This window comes from Dermacentor andersoni, chromosome 6, assembly GCF_023375885.2.
Source record: "Dermacentor andersoni chromosome 6, qqDerAnde1_hic_scaffold, whole genome shotgun sequence".
NCBI lineage: Eukaryota > Metazoa > Arthropoda > Arachnida > Ixodida > Ixodidae > Dermacentor > Dermacentor andersoni.
Genome location: NC_092819.1, coordinates 173,957,984 through 173,974,949, shown reverse-complemented (window position 1 = coordinate 173,974,949; position 16,966 = coordinate 173,957,984). Strand labels below are relative to the sequence as shown.

At 43.3% G+C, this 16,966-nt stretch overlaps 1 protein-coding gene across 1 annotated transcript in view; it reads right to left on the bottom strand.

Annotated features, from left to right (window-relative positions):
• The window catches only part of MAPk-Ak2 (MAP kinase-activated protein kinase 2), a 312,260-nt gene that overhangs the window by 253,810 nt on the left and 41,484 nt on the right, over nucleotides 1-16,966 (bottom strand). The window contains exon 2 of the mRNA XM_050172276.3: nucleotides 14,204-14,343. Coding sequence (XP_050028233.1) covers nucleotides 14,204-14,343 — 140 coding nt within the window. The remainder of the gene's footprint in view (nucleotides 1-14,203; nucleotides 14,344-16,966) is intronic.

Here is a 16,966-nt window from a genome sequence, read left to right as displayed (position 1 = left end):
TAGTGGCATGTTCATTTCCTTGCTCGGCTTCCTGACGTATAGTCAGAAAAGTTTTCTCATTGAAGGTCAGTATTGAAATAGTGTGGCTGAAGTCAAATCATTAACAGTTTTATAACAAGGATGCTCAGGATTAGACTGTACTTTGAGGAAGTATGCGAAGCTTATATATGTTCATTGCAGATGGAATGACCACTCACTAGATTCTATGTATAAACTATAGGACTTGATCTGAAGGTGACTGTGGCCAGGTAAATACCTAAATGGTGAACAGGATCCAAAATCTTTAATGCAGTTGGAGCAACAGTTTGATATATCGCACAACCATAGTCCAGACATGATCGTATGAGGCTCCTGTACAGGTTCATTAAGCAGCCCCTGTCACTGTCCCATGTCGTGTGCGCAAGAATATTAAGAATGTTCATTGTTTTTAAACATTTGGCTTTCAAATACTTTTTGTGTGGGAGAAAAATCAGTTTAAAGTCAAGTATGACACCAAGAAATCTGTGTTGTGTGTTCAAAGGCAAGCGTTCATGTAGCTGGATATTGAGCTCTGGGACAAGGCCCCTCTTCCTTGTAAAGAGGATGCGGGAGCTTTTTTGGGGATTTGGCTTAAAGCCATTCTGATTTGCCCATGTCGAGACTGTTCAGACCAAACTGGATGTGTTGCTTGCAGACTGCGATGTTACATGATTTAAATTCAATCTGCACATTATCAACATATGCTGAATAAAACATACTTTGTGAAATACATGAACATAAAGAGTTCATTTTAACAATCAAAAGGGTGTAGCTAAGTACATTACTTTGCGGTACCCCAGTTTCTTGTGTAAATGACCTAGACAGAGCATTACCAATTCTAACGCGAAAATATGTTGTGAGAGATAGCTTTGAATTATGCTAAGCATGTTGCCACAGATACCCATTCCTGACAGGTCTCTGGTAATGCTATAGTGTCATGTGGTGTCATAGGCCTTTTCCATATCAGAGAAAGCTGACAAGTGTTCAAATGCATCGCAAATGTTTGCCTCAATGCACACAAGATGATCGGTTGTGGACAGCCTTTTTGAAAACCTTATTGATAGGGATCAACCCGTTGATAGGGATCAATCCTGTTTGATTCTAGGTAATGTAAAAGACAGCAATTTATCATTTTTTTTGAAAAGCTTACATAGGCAGCTTGTAAGCGCTATCAGACAGTAACTTGTTACCAAGAGTGGGTCTTTACCTAGTTTCAAAACTGAGAAAACAATAGCTTCTTTCCATGTCGTTGGAAGGTGTGTTAATTTTATTAAGAAGCGCAACAAGATAATTTGTGTGTCTGTGTGCATGTTCTAGATCGTGTCATACATGCTCCTATCTGCTCCCAGTGCAGAGCCTTTGCGGACATTCAATGCTGCTCTAAGCTAAGCAATGTTGAATGGATGGTTATATAGATTGTTCCCTCTGCATTTGTGACCCAGTGTCATGCGTTCTTCTATCTCCTTGTATTTAAGGAATGCCTGTGAATAGTGCGTGGAGATGGATACATACTCAAAATTTTTACCAAGAGCATCTGCCTGGTCTTTCAACTTGTTTCCTTAATTATTTACTAAGGGCAGTGGATGCCGTTGCTGCCCCTTTAGCCTTCTGAGCACATTTCACACTTTTGTTTCTTGGAGATAGGAATTGATTCCCGAAAGAAACCTCTCCTAGCTTGCTCTCCTAGCCTGTCGTCATGTGCGCCTTCCCTGTGATTTAGGCTGCTTGAATTCAACAAGGTTTTCTGCAGTTAGGTATCCGCACAGAATGCCTCATGCTTTGTTCCGCTTTTTCTATGTTGCATGCAGTCTTCGTTTTACCAGGGAACTCGTATTCCACTTGAACAACCTTTTGTTTGAGGGATGAACTCTTCTGCAGCGTCAACAATAATAATGGTAAAATATGGTACAGCATGGTCTATACTAAAATTACATAAGATACCTCGTGTTAAATAGATGGATTCTTTAAAACATTTCCAGTCTACTGAGGCTAGTTTCCAGTGAGGGACATGCAGAGGGGAGTAATGTTGTTTTACCAAGTTCAGAGTTACTAGGAAGTGGTCACTTTCCAATGGATTTTTGATGACATGCCATTCTAAATCAGGGAAAAGGGAGGCAGAGCGAATCGACTAGTCTATTGATGAATATGAATTATGATGCAGGTTGTAATATGTTGGTTCCTTCTTACTGAATACGCAAGCACCAGAGTTCACAAGAAAGCTTTCTATGAGTTGCCCTTTCGCATCCCTTTTGCTCCCCAAAGAGTATGATGAGAATTAAAATCACAGGTGATCATGTATAGCTCTGGGAGCTGGTCGATGAGGCTGTAAAATTCCGTTTTACTGAGGTGATAGCTTGGAGGTATGTAAACGGAGCAAACAGTTATCAGCTCGCTGAATAAAACTGCTCGCACAGATACAGCCTCGCGGGACATCTGAAGGGCAAAATGTTGCCAAGCAACAGACTTATTTACGCTACAGCTACACCTCCAGATGAGACAGAAGCGTTAGATATTTAGATATTAGATATTTATTAGACAATACAATTACAAAGAAAATGTAATACAGAAGGAGGTCCCAAAGTAAAAACTGTCAGGGGGACCTCCTGTTACAACATGTACAAAATATGTAATATAGGATTAGCAACGAGGGTAAGAACAGCGTGAAAATACAATCAACATATTAGAAGTAATTACTGAAACATTGGGTAGTTGAAGATTACACAAAAATTAGCAAAAATAATTCCATCTTGAAATACACATGAAGGTACTATCATTACAGTAATTGAATAGAAGTATAATGATTATGAACAAAAGTGCGCAATCCAACAGTGCAACAAAATTAATTTACAAACGGCTGATAATCCATCAACATAAATCGAGAAAAATAATGAAACGTGGCTACACAGTAATAAATGTATACACACACGCGTACATAGATACATACCTATATATAGACACACATATAAACGTATGTGCACTTGTCGAATAATCAAGTAAGGTATGTTGTTAATAAGAACTGTTTTAGAAGCCGCCGGAAACAGTGTAATGAAGAGCATGATTTATTATTTGATGGCAGTGAATTCCAAAATGAAATTGCGGAAAAGAAGGCTGTCATTTTACCGTAGTTAGTGTTGACTTTAGGAAGCAAGAGATTATTATTTCCAGAAAACCGCGTGTTATTTGTATTGAAAAGTTGCGTTGAGGGAAGTAACTCAGTTGGAATGTCACTCTTTCTACTTCTATACAATATAAGACATAGTTTCAGTTGAAATGTGCAAGTTAAGGGTAGAATTTCAAGAGTGCGAAAAATGGGCGCTGCTGACGCGATGTATGAACTGTGGGTAATTATTCGGACCGCCCGGTTCTGAAGGTGAATGAGGGTTGTCAGATGTGCAGGATATGTGTTGCCCCATGATCGGGCATTGTTGTCATGATCTTTACAGAAAATGGCATATTGCTTGAAAATGTTCAACTGTGTAGACTTTAAGTGTGTTTCTAGGACACACAGCACCTTCAGATTAAATTTATGTACAAGTTCTGTCATGTCATCGAGGTTACGAAAAGGTCCTCCGATGTTCCACTGTAGTATCTGTGTATCCATGTCGCAGATGATGTTTGTGCTGTGTATCTCGTGCAATGCCTGTGTCACACGGGCCCTCATGAACTCCTTTAAGATAACGGAGCGTAAGACTTTCTAAGAGAATTCGACGTCAAGAAACTTGTGGTCATGTAACACGGCCAATAAGGAGTTTTTAAAGTAGCCATCAGAGGCACATTCAGCGGTGTTTGGTTTTTGTACAAGAATGCACCTTCTAATTACACTCGTAGCTATTGTAATTACCAATACTTCCATAAAAATATTATTAAATATATTTGATGTGAGAAACATGCACCTCGCTAAAAAGTAAAGTGCGCTTGCTAAACATAGCAATGCTGACAGTGACGCTAGCCACCCTTTGCTTGTCTGTGTTTTCCTTTGCGGTATGGCGAGTTGGCTCTGCATTCTGCTACCCAAACTACTGCAAACTACACTGAAAAGCAACATTTTGTGTGCAGTGACCTCCTGAGCTTTCCTTTCATTTTGTCTACTGTGTCGGTGTTCGTAATGAGTGACCACACTGACCACTGCAAGACTAGCACGGCAACGGCTATCTTTACATGAACCCGATGCGAGCGGGTCAAGTCCGATATCGGACTGATCAAGTCTGATGTGACCACACTTACATGAACTCGCTTCTGACAAGTTCAGACAATGACAGCGTACAGTGTAGAGCCGAGGCATCAACATGTTTGAACTGGGCTTCTGGTTCCCACTGCTCATCTGCAACAGCTCTACTTCATAGGTCTTATCGCTATGATGAGGTTGCACTGCACAGCGCCTTGTCTTGGCCATGTCCTGATACTACCCCGCTGCCGGCGCATACATCACAACGTCCAAGTGTTGCTGTGCAAGTCTCGGCGCTAGCGGGCCGGACCCATATGCGCATATTGTTACAATGTGAGTAACCCATAATAATGACCATGTCAAGTGAGCACCTAGATACTTATAGCAGTCTGTTCGTGGTATTTTAGTTGAGCTTATATGGCACGCGTAATTTGTGATGCTGCGCTTACGGGGAAAGGATGCACACTGGCACTTATTAAGGTTAATAGGCATGAACCAGTTTTCACACCATGAAACGATAGTGTCTATGTCTTTTTGTAGGTCCATGGAATCACCAGGGTTATGGATGGCATTGTATATGACACAGTCATCAGCAAGAAGTCGAAGTCTGGTTTTTGTGTTAGAAGGCAGGTCATTGATATAGATTAAAAATAACGGGGTGGATAAGCCTATTCCCTAGGGGACACCGGATGCAACATCAGAAAGGTGTGAGTCATGAGAGTTAGCGGATGTGTATTGTACGTATCCTTTTAAGAAATGTTCGATCCAAGTAATCAGTGATGGGGGTATTCCAAGAGTAGATCATTTGGCAAGTAGGTGATTGTGGGGGACACGGTCGAAGGCCTTCGAAAAGTCTAAAAAGATGGTGCCAATTTGTAGGTGATCATCCATGTGTTGCAAGATATCAATGGTGAATTCAGAGAGCTGAATTTCTCAGAATAGTTTTCTAAAACTATGCTGGTATGAATAGAAGAAGTCAATTAATTCAAGGTAGTTCATTAGATTGGTTGCTATGATATGTTCCAGCAGCTTAGACGGGATACTGGTTAGAGAAATTGGACAATAGTTACATGCTTTTGTTCGATCATCAGACTTGTAGACGGGAATAACTTGAGCCTTTTTCCAATCGTGGGGAACTTCACCAGTGCTGATTGATTGTTGGAAAAGTAAGCTAAGTATTGCGCTTGACAGGGAACTGGTGTTTTTAAGTAATTTGCTGCTGATTTGATCGCAACCAGCCAAGGAGGATAATTTTAGAGTGTGTATTAGCCCAGCTATTGCATCAGCATTAATCTGGATATCGGGCATTGTGGTCGGCAAAGGGCGTGATAATTCGATAGAACTGAAGTTTATAGCAGGGGAAAATACTGATGTGAAGAAGTTGTTAAGGGCTGTAGCGCATTTGTCAGTTTCAATTAGTATGTTGTCGTCGTGTGATAGCTGGAGCTGAGTTTGGCGCCTAGGCAGGGAGATAATCTCACAGAATTTACGAGGGTTAGACTTAACGATTGATAAGAGGTCAGTTGAAAAAAATTTGTTTTTGGAAGCTTTCAATTCCTTAATGTATTTTTTGGCACTTAGTCCGTACATATCCCAAGCTCTGCAGTTATTAGTTAACTTTGCTTTCCGATAATGGCATTTTTTCTTATTAAGTAGATGTTTAGGCGTTGCGTAAACCACTGGTTATTTTGGTCGGTGTTTATAAGCATAGTAGGAATGCATATGTATATATAACAAATCGCGAAATGAGGGGTTACTATCTGGTGGACAGTAACAGATTCTAAACACTATTTTGTCAAATGTACTGTGCAAGCTTACCCATGTTAGTTCGATGTTGTCGTCGTGATTTATCAGTGATGATGGTAAGCTGTCTTTAACGGCAATTAGTACACCTCCCCCTTGCCTATCATGCCGATCGAGTCGATAAACTGTAAAGTTAGGGTAGAATGGAAACACTTCATGGTCGCCGACGTCCTTATTTAACCACGTTTCCGTTAGTAAATCATATCGGCTGTGGTGTCGTGCATGAAGCTTTCGAGTTCGTCACATTTTGGAATTATGCTGCAGATGTTAATGAAAGCCACGCTAATGTTAAAAAATGAAACAGGGCAGTTTTTGAATGAAGCAGGAGCGGAATTTCTTGTTCGTCACTGTGGCTGGTAAGGCTGGTCACTGTCATCTCGGTCCATTACAATAATCATATAGTATTCATAAAAAATCAATTATGCTTAGTTAGCAAGAAAGCTAACATGCACAGTGTATTATACATCCCAAAAGATGTCCATCACATTTCAAAATTAAGCACTACAATCAAGCTGTATAGGATACACAATATTATGATACATTGGATTATGAAACACTGAGTGCAAACACTCCCCTAGATCTTCAAAACAGTTGCTAAACATTTCATCCAAGCATTCTAAAGTTGTAAAAAACCGAATTAACATGTCAAGCCTTAAGTCCTCTCTCACCAAATCGTGTGTGAACAAAATTAGTGCCTGCTTTAACGCGCAGGCTACCTGTCTATTAGAAGGAGGTTTTCCTCGCGTTGCAGTAGCCACTCTTGCTGAACCCATAAAGGGTCCTCAGGTCTGGCTATTTTGAGCTGACAAGCGCCGTGCATACAATGCCCGCTAACAATCATGTCTGCTAAGTATTACATCACTACACGCCACGGAACGAGCTGAAATTTCCTACCAAACACCTTGCGTCCTTCTCCGGTAAGTCGACGCATATTGCACAAGTGCGCCTACGTACATGGCAGGGCTGTGACGTCGCTTATAGTGGCAGGTGAGTTTGAGAATTATTCAAGGCAACATCTGTTATTCATGTAATCTGGAGCTTCAATAGATGAATTAAAATTTAGAGAAATAATAAAACGCACAAACCCAATGTCTGCATGTTTTTGTTTTACTTCGTACCACAGCAAGAGAGATGTACTTCCGTTTCGTCTGCTTGTTCCCACGTCATGCAGTCGCAGCAAGTAAACAATAAAACTATGTCATTTTCTTCCATGTTCTAGTCTGCAATCATGCTCCATGATCCGCTTGTGTCTGCCTAAGTGTTCACATAGCAATGACTTATACCACTAGTCAGGTGCTCTTTGTGCATAGTGCACAAAATCGTGTGCTGCGCGAAACATGACCAATACGGCAGCTCGCGGAAGTGCGCCGCATGGCAAATAAGCAGGAAAAAAAAATTAAGGTGGAGCCCACGACATATGCGTCACACGATCCTCGAGCTCCGGTATGGGAGAATGCAGGGAAGGAACTTTGCTTGCAGAGGCTAGACGGGGCAAGTGACGCTCGCGTCCTGAGATCATGGGTTCACGGCGCTGAAATATTTCTATCTCATCTAATGATGAACCAATTTGAAAAATTCTTGTGGCAGAGTGCTCCCTACAGGGCACATAACAACTTCGAGCGTATAACCAAAATTGGCTATGGCCTGGCGACGGGCCTTTTAGAGAAGTACATCCTTTTGTCAAGTCCAAACGTGGTTGCAGAAAACATAACAAGAAAAGAGTCGTAGGTGTTCCATACATCCATTCCTTATTGCGCAGGCTAAATAAAGCGGGAAGTAGTAGACTGTTAACATTGTTTTTATTGCGGCCAATAAGCTAGGTAGGATTTGTGCCATTGTGTAGAGAACGGGGTGCCTACCAATTGACATTTCCAAATTCCATTAGTTTACCAGGTTTTCCCTGAGTGCCTTTGCAAAATTCACGAGTGAGACAGAACTTTGTTTTATGTCATGATGGGCTGGCATGCATGCTAAAAATTTTTTTAAAAACTACTTACCTATTTACTCAAATCTAGGCCGACCCAGATTCTAAGCCAACCCCCTAAAGTCCGAAGCCAACAAAAAGAAAATATAACCTCGAATGTAGGCCGAACAAAAAAAGCGAGGACAGCGATCACAAAATGCAAACAGCATTTATTGAATCACATGACTCCTCACTTACAAAAACACTGGTTCGTCCAATACTGGAGTATGGAACCTGTCATATGGAATTACTTTTTATTCGAAAGATGAACCAACCAGCCCCATTGAACACACTGCTAACCCACACAAATTATCTGACATCAACGAAATTGAATCTGTCCAGAAGAAAGCTGTACGCTTCATTTATCATCACTTTGACAGGTATTTTTCATCCAGTTCCCATTTTCTTAGTGTTCAACTTACCAGTCTCTCTTATCATCTTCACATTGAATGTTTGAAGCTCCTTTATAATCTTATTAACTCCCCATAATTTTCCTACTTAGCAAATACATCACACCCACTAAATCTACAAAAACCAGACATCACAATGAGTTGAATATGCCAACTTTTCATCATCGCACTGACACGTTTAAATAGTTTTCTTGTCCTTTCTGTAGAATTGTATAATGCTCTGCCTGGTTATGCAAGATCTTTACCACTCAATGAATTTCTATTGTATATTACTAATCATTGATGTTCAGTGCTCTTCTTATGCTTTTCCATGTATTGTATTTCCCCACTCCTGCGATGGCCCTTAAGGGTTGCAGTAGGTTGAAATACATAAATAAATAAGACAAAGAACCCAAAGTGATGATAATCATGTGCAGACGATGAAGAAGTGCATAAGAAATGTCCACACTCATTTCCCCCGTGTGCGAGTGGCCAGCCTGGCCGCAACTTAAAGGGATGGCCTTATGAAAAGCTTCATACAGGAGACGTGGACAATCTCGGCAGCGCGACAGCAGCGGTCGGTTAGAACAACAACAGGTTGAACGCAATAATTAACAGGAGAAGTCTGCTCCAAGACTGCATGGGCCTATGAACCAAAAGTGAAACTTGTTGCACAAAGCACAACTGCGAGTCGGCCTAGTTGGAACAGATTCATTTTTAAAAAACTTTTTGTGTCACAAACATAACATAAGTGCTCGTCCTTGTGTTGCTCCTCTTCTTCATCCCTGTTTGTGTGCGCACAAAAAGTTTTTTAAAAACTGTCACACAAGCCAGGAGTGCAAACTGGTGTCCGGAGGAGCACTTTATTGCCAGGGTGGAAGAACACTGCGCGATGAGTTGCGTCATAGAGGTTCTTGCGATCATGTTGCCTTGCTGCAGTGTTGATGCGGGCAAGCTGGCAACAATGATGGAACATTATGTATATATATACAGGGGCGCAGAAGAAACATCAAGAGAAGAAGAGCACGAACGGCCATACACAAGATAGAATGGTGAGTAACCAGTTGTGCGTTGTACAGCGGTATTATACGCAAAAGTCACGAATGGAAATATTGCATCCCAGTTTATATGGTCTGGCTGAATGTGCATGGCTATTATGTCAGAGAGCGGGCGATGAAAGCGCTTAGTAAAGCTGTTGGCTTGAGGGTCGTAACTGGAGGTTGTTTTGTGGGTGGTGCCGGAAGCTTGGAGCAATTCGTCTACGATTTGTGACAGGAATGCATTTCCACAGTTGCTGAGGGTGACATTGGGAGCATAGTGGCGCACGATTAATGCTTGAAGTATAAATGCAGCCACTTCAGAAGCCAATGCCGAAGTCATGCAAGCTGTTTCAGCATAACATGTCAAATGGTCGACGGCTGTCACTATCCATTGATTACCGGTGAGAGTCGTGGGAAGGGGGCCACACAGGTCAATGCCACTGACTTTGAATGGTGCCGACGGACATGGGAGTGGTTGCAGCTCTCCGCTTTGAGCTGATGTTGGGAGCCTTCGGCACTGACAGAAGGCGCAGGAAGCGACGTACCTCACTACACCTCACTACACTAGAAGATAAGCCAGGCCAGTAGAAGCGACCTTTGATGCGGTCGTACGTTTTCTGCAAACCGAGGTGACCAGCAGTCATGTCATCATGATACCTGCCTGATGAACATGAGCGTGAAGAGGGCGAGGCAGAACAGGGCAGAACCCAGCGTTGACCATCAGGGTGATAGACATGGTGGTACAGGACGTAGTTGTCAATCTTGAATTACGTCAGCTGTTGACGAAGGCGAGCGTTGGGCGGTCGCTAAGTTCCCTGAAGGCAGTTTAGGATGCATCGACAGTAAGAGTCAGCGAGTTGGTGAGATATGAACGATCCTAGTCATCAGAAGGAATCTGGTCAATAGCGGTGAAGCACAACCCAGGTGTGGAAGGACTGTCCGAAAGCTTGTCGCAAAAGGTAGCAGGGGAATCATGGCATGGTGCCATAGGAAGTGGGCAGCGAGAACGTGCACCTACGTCCTGGTGCTTCTTACCATACTTGTAGTTGAAAGTGAAGTCGTATTCTTGCAGACAGATAATCCAGTGACCAAGGCGTCCATCCAGACAAGTTCTTGAGTGTGAAAAGCCAACATAAGGCATAGTGGTCTGTAATGATGGTAAAATGGCGGCCGTGAAGATAAGGTCGAAACTTCTGTACCAACTAAACGACAGCTAAACACTCCTGCTCTGTGATGATATAATTCCTCTCGGCATTTGTCAGTATGCGGCTTGCATACGTGACAACCCTCTCACGTAAGGACTTTCTCGCTGTAGGAGAATACCACCAATGCCGTGACCACTAGCGTCCGTATGCAGGACTGTGGGTGCGGTTTCATCAAAATGGCGATGTACTGATTCAGATGTGAGGCCATTTTTCAGATGGGTATACGCTGATTCGCATTCGGGAGACCACTCATAGGGAACACCACAACAGAGTATTTTGTGCAAAGGTGCAGCTATTGAGGTTGTGTATAGTGAGGTCTTGTATAAATTGGCGAAAATAAGAAGCAAGGCCAAAGAAACTGCACAAATGTTTGGTCCTTTCCGGGCGAGGGAAGTGAAGAAGCGCTGAAACCTTGTCGGGATCAGGATTCATGCCGTCCTTATTCACAACGTGACCCCCCAAGACCTTAATTGTCTTGCTGGCAAAATGGAACTTTTTCGTGTTCAGCTGTAGGCCAGCATTAGCAAGGCACGGGAGAACTTCGTCCAGACGTTGCAAGTATTGTGAGAAGGTTGATGAGCAAACAACAATATCGACTAGCTAGCACAAGCAATTATTCCACTTCAAGTCACACAAAACAGTGTTAACACATGCATTCGAATGTTGCGGGAGCATTGCAGAGGCCGAAAGGCATTACACTGAACTCGTATAGCCTATCTGGTGTGAAAAACGCTGTTTTTTCTTTATTGTCCTCATGCATAGATATCTGCCAGTGCCCCAACGCAGATTGATGCTCGAGAAGCATTCAGCATCCTGCAGCAAATCCAAGGCATCATCTATGCGCAGCATAGGGTATACATCCTTGCATGTGATCTTGTTGAGTGCCCGGTAACCACGCAAAACCGCACAGAGATGTCTTTTTTCCAAACTAGAACAACAGGGGATGACCAAGGACTAGCGTAGGGGGCATATCATCTTCCGTTGCAGCATGTTGTTGAAATTTTCTTCAATGACTTTCCGCTTGGCTAGGGATACGCAATATGGTTGACGGCAAACGATGGACCCGCCATCTGTATCTATCCGGTTCATGGTAATGGAAGTCTGTCCCAATGAAGCAGAATGCAGGTCAACTGAAGCTTCATGCTTTTTCAGCAACGCAAGCAACTGTTGTGATTGCAAAGTGGTCAGGTCGAAACTGATGGCCGCTGCAAAGACAAAGAACAAAGAGAGATGCAGAACGGCCAAGAGAAGGAGCTGCAGAGGACGCTGCTTCAACAGAAACAACAGAGAGAGGCTCTGACTTAGTGACACAAGCCAACGTAGTGCCCTTTGGAATAAGAATTTTTTTGGATGTTCGGTTTGTAGTGCAGACGAATGCAGAGCCATTGTCAAACTGTACCAGCCCTGATGCAAAAGCTATCCCTCTTTGAAGACAGTGTACAGATGGTTGTACGAGCACGTCACCATGGTCAGGACGTAGCTCAGTGTCTTCAGCAGCAAGCAAACAAAGTGGTACGTCATCTGCATGAAGCAAATAGGCGGTATTGGTCATATGGAGAACATGTCGCCGGCAGCAGATGAAAACGAAAGCCCTAAAAAGAAAATCCCACACTAATATCAGCTGTTGGGCACACAAACTTAGCACTGTGAATTGTACATAATGCAGAAGTCCATCAACATAGACAAGAGCAGTACACATGGCAGAAGGTCGAATGGCATCCCCTTGAGCAGTGTGTAGTGTAGGTCCATCATAGGGAGTGGTAACCTTCCGGAGATGCGAACACAAATTATGGTGAATAATTGACAAACTAACACCAGTGTCTACTAATCCTTCCACATGAACTTCTTCCACTAAAACAGATAGCATATTATGAGATTGCGCTGGAGGAATTTCTGTCCTGCCATGCAATGCAGCTTTTCCTCCAAAAGCTGCATAATTTAGTTTACCAGGGGGCAACGGTCGGCAAATTGAGAGGCTGGGCGAAGTGGCAACACAGAGTGACAAAGGGGTGACAGCAAGCGGCGTCTGGAAGGATGGCAGCTAAGAGCCATCTCGGACATTGCAGGTGGCGATGGAGAGCGGCCGGGACGCTGAGCATAAGGACAGTGGTGGAAAGTGGCCCCATCAGAAAAGTCGTCCCGTTTGTATGTGTCAAATCCACGACACTCAGCTTGCTGATGCTTGTGACAAAAACGTGCGATTTGGCCATGATATCCACAGTAGTAACAGCTAGGTCGAGTCGGACGCCATGGCGGATAGTAACGTTGGATAGATGCGCTGGTAGACATCGAAGGAATGAAGGCTGGGGTAACCATGGCTACTTGTGCATACGTTGGCGGAGGCCTAGGGGGTGGAGTGTCCGTATACACAGTACCAGCCATGGATGCCAACTCCTTGACAATGTCACGCAAACTGGTACTGGAGGCGTGGGAAAGAATGGGGCCTGCTGAGAAGCCAAGAGACTGCAGCTGTTCTCGTATGATTGCGCAGACCATTGCGCGCAATGAGGTATCAGCCGAGGGGTTGGTTTCAGGGGTGTCCAGCGGCAATCGAACAGATTCGACTTCACCAAGGCGCTGGCACGTAGATACAATATCAGCGACGGTAGCCGGGTCCTTGATGGCCAACGCATTGAAGGCTATAGTCCTGATGCCTTTGAGTATGGCATACTCTGTCTGATTCTGTCATGGATCTGTTGACTCGTCGACAAAGAGCGAGTACATCCTCTACATATGAGGTATAGGACTCACCGAGTTGTTGCTTGTGAGTGTCGAGTGTCTTCTTCGCGAGAGCGGAATGAACCGCCAGAGTACCAAGAACTTGTCGAAGCCGCTGTTTGAAAGTACTCCAGTCGATGAAGTCTATCTCGTGGTTGAAAAACCAAGTCTTCGCTACACCAGTGAGATAGAAGGACATGTGGCAGAGCTTCAGCACCTCATCTTAATGGTTAGCAACCCTCACCTGGTCACAGTTGTCGAGCCAATCATCCACATCTTCACCACGAAGGCCAGCAAACAGATGGGGATCGCGCTGTGGTCCATTAACGATCCAAGAAGGAGAGGCTGCGGCAGGCACAGCCGAGACTGTATATGTAGATGTGCCAGATGGCTTGTCCTGCGCCATGTTGGCAGACAGCTGGCACAAACGGCGACCTAAGCGAAGCTCCAGGAAGTAGAGCAGGCGAGCAGAGGACAGGGGACCGAGAAGCAACCTCCACCACGCATGACATAACAGTTAAGACAACCTTTAATATGCCCCAAAGACGTGGCGGTCCGATCACACTACAGGCACAGATCAATCTCAAGGTGAGTCCCCACAAGCGATGAAGACGAAGAACCCGATGTGATGATAATCATGTGCAGATGATGAAGAAGTGCATGAGAAATGCCCACACTATATTGTTGCATCCAAGTGCAAAAAGAGACGTGAAGATCCAAAAGAAAAGTAGAACGACGACTATGCAGTGGCCCTTCTTGCTGTTCGTAGCTGACTTCAAGGCCTAAGCAAACCTTTTTCCGATACTCGTAACAATAAACTACACTGGTCTATTTAGCAGCAACACCACCTATTCTATGTCTGATGGTATTGCTAGGAGGAACAGGTTGGATGCAATACTCACCATTCCATGACGACTAGAAGGCATCGGTTACCACCATAAACATTTTCATAGACATCCACTATGTTCACAATGTGCTTGCAGTTGCTGGCTCGCCAGTGAAGGTCCACTTCCCGACGTGCCTTGACATTGTCCCTGAGAACCTGTCAAAAAGAAAAAGACCCTTGTTTAGAGCAGTTGTCATGATTTCGCTCACGTAACCGTGAGAATAAAGTGTATTGAGTGACTAGATAGACATGACCTTGGTTTGGCCATTTGTATAACGGTTTCCAGCAAGTACGGACGCGAGCACAAGTAAGCAGAAATGGACAGGACAATGCTGGACTTACAACTGAAGTTTATTGTGAATACATTCCACAAATCTCCGCCATGCATGCGTATACACCCAAGAACAATAAACAAGGTTTATAGTTAAATATCAACAAAAGATATGCACGAAAAACAAAAGCCAAGTCACACCCCTTCCCGACAAAGGCAACAACACTTGGATTAACATGATAAATTTAAACATTGAAGTTCTTTATCATTGATATGAACCGAAGGTTCACTCACACATGTATGTGCACCCAAATTTTCATGTGGAATGCTTCGCTTATTTTTCTTTCCAGCTTACTGCGCTCTCTCCCCACTATCGATACACTATCAAAAACTGGTCGGCAGTGCAACAGCAAGTTCTCTCCTGTACCTGTAGGTATCAAATAGCGATGCTCACGCATGCGCTCATTAATGCAATGACCTGTCTGGCCAATATAGGACAGTCCACATGAGAGAAGCATGCGATACACGACCGAAGATGCACACTTTTTGTGAAAAAAAGTAGTGTGCTTTTTTCCACACCACTAGTCGCATCTTTCTTCTCTCCTGTGATGCTTTTGCACAACCCAACTAGTTTGCTTGGTGCCGAAAACACTAGTGTGACGCCATTCCTAGTGGCCACCCTCTTAAGATTATGAGACAAGCCATACAAATATGGCATCACTACGACCTTTTTTTCTTTTTGAAGATTCACTGTCATCCGCGGTTTCCACGGGTATCTTTTTTGTCAACTTTCTAAACAAGGATTCTGACACAGCCATCAAAAGTGAGACCGGGTACCCTGCCGACATTAATCTCGCCTTCTGGGCTTCAAAACTCTCCTGTAATGAGTGGGTGCTACTCTTGTTAAGAGCATTCGTCAAGCACAAGGAAACTATGCCACGTTTTATTAATTTGGAGTGGGACGATTCGTACGGGAGAAGCGATTTTTTCGATTTAGGGCAATACCGCCAACACGCGACTCTCTCTTTTAAATTTAATTCGTCCCACTCCAAATTGTCCCACTCCAAATTAATAAAACGTGGCATAGTTTCCTTGTGCTTGACGAATGCTCTTAACAAGAGTAGCACCCACTCATTACAGAAGAGTTTTGAAGCCCAGAAGGCGAGATTAATGTCGGCAGGATACCCGGTCTCACTTTTGATGGCTGCGTCAGAATTCTTGTTTAGAAAGTTGACAAAAAAGGTACCTGTGGAAACCGTGGATGACAATGAATCTTCAAAAAGAAAGAAGGTTGTAGTGATACTATATTTGTATGGCTTGTCTCATAATCTTAAGAGGGTGGCCACTAGGAATGGCGTCACACTAGTGTTTTCGGCGCCAAGCAAACTAGTTGGGTTGTGCAAAAGCATCACAGGAGAGAAGAAAGATGCGACTAGTGGTGTGGCAAAAAGCACACTACTTTTTTTCACAAAAAGTGTGCATCTTCGGTCATGTATCGCATACCTCTCTCATGCGGACTGTCCTATATCGGCCAGACAGGTCATTGCATTAATGACCGCATGCGTAAGCATCGCTATTTGCTACCTACAGGTACAGGAGAGAACTTGCTGTTGCATTGCAAAAAACATGATTGCCGACCAGTTTTTGATAGTATGTATGTATGTATGCTTTATTTCCACAAAAACTAAATACAGCTTTGCGGGGGTAAAGTAGGGAAGAAAGCTGCTCGTAGCAGCTTGACCAGCCCCAAATACCCTTAACACAAGAAAAGAAGGGAGCAGCAGAGCGGAAATACAGTTTTCCGAAGTACTTACACATTCAAGCACTACAACATATCATGCATACTCATCGCAAATCAGGCGACAAAGAAAATACAACAAAAGCAAGATGTGAGTAAGCAAGCAAAGAAAATCTCACTGCACTTCAAAAGCATATAGGCATTGTACAACTCACATATGAGAGAAAAAATCAGGAATATCAGGAGGAGAACAAGTTGCAATATCAATTTTATTAACAATAACATCGTTTAATAACCGAGGAAGCCTAGAGCACAGCATTTGTGATCCATAGTTTGTGCGCGATTTTGGTACGTGCCAGTACTCTGGCTTTCTTGTGCTGTATGGAGTCTCGTGTAGTTTTAAGTTAGCCATAAAAGTAATGTAGTTTATGTTCTTTTTCTGTTCGTTTTTATACGGAAGCACTAAACGATACTTTAAAAGGGCATGTACTTTCGGTGTGCTAAGTTTATGAAATATATAAGCTGAAGGGAAATCGTATGGTTTATTGCAAATAGCGCGGAGAGCCTTCTTTTGCAGTATGTACAGCCTGTTGATATTTGTGTCAGAAGTGGTAGCCCAGACAGAACAACAATAATTTAAATGGCTGAGAAAAAGTGAATTGTATAACAAGCACTTAATAGAGCGAGGAAGATAGTTCAAGGAATAAAATATTCCAGTGATTTGTGGAAGCTTACTAGCAAGAAAATCTATGTGGCTCTGCCACGTCATA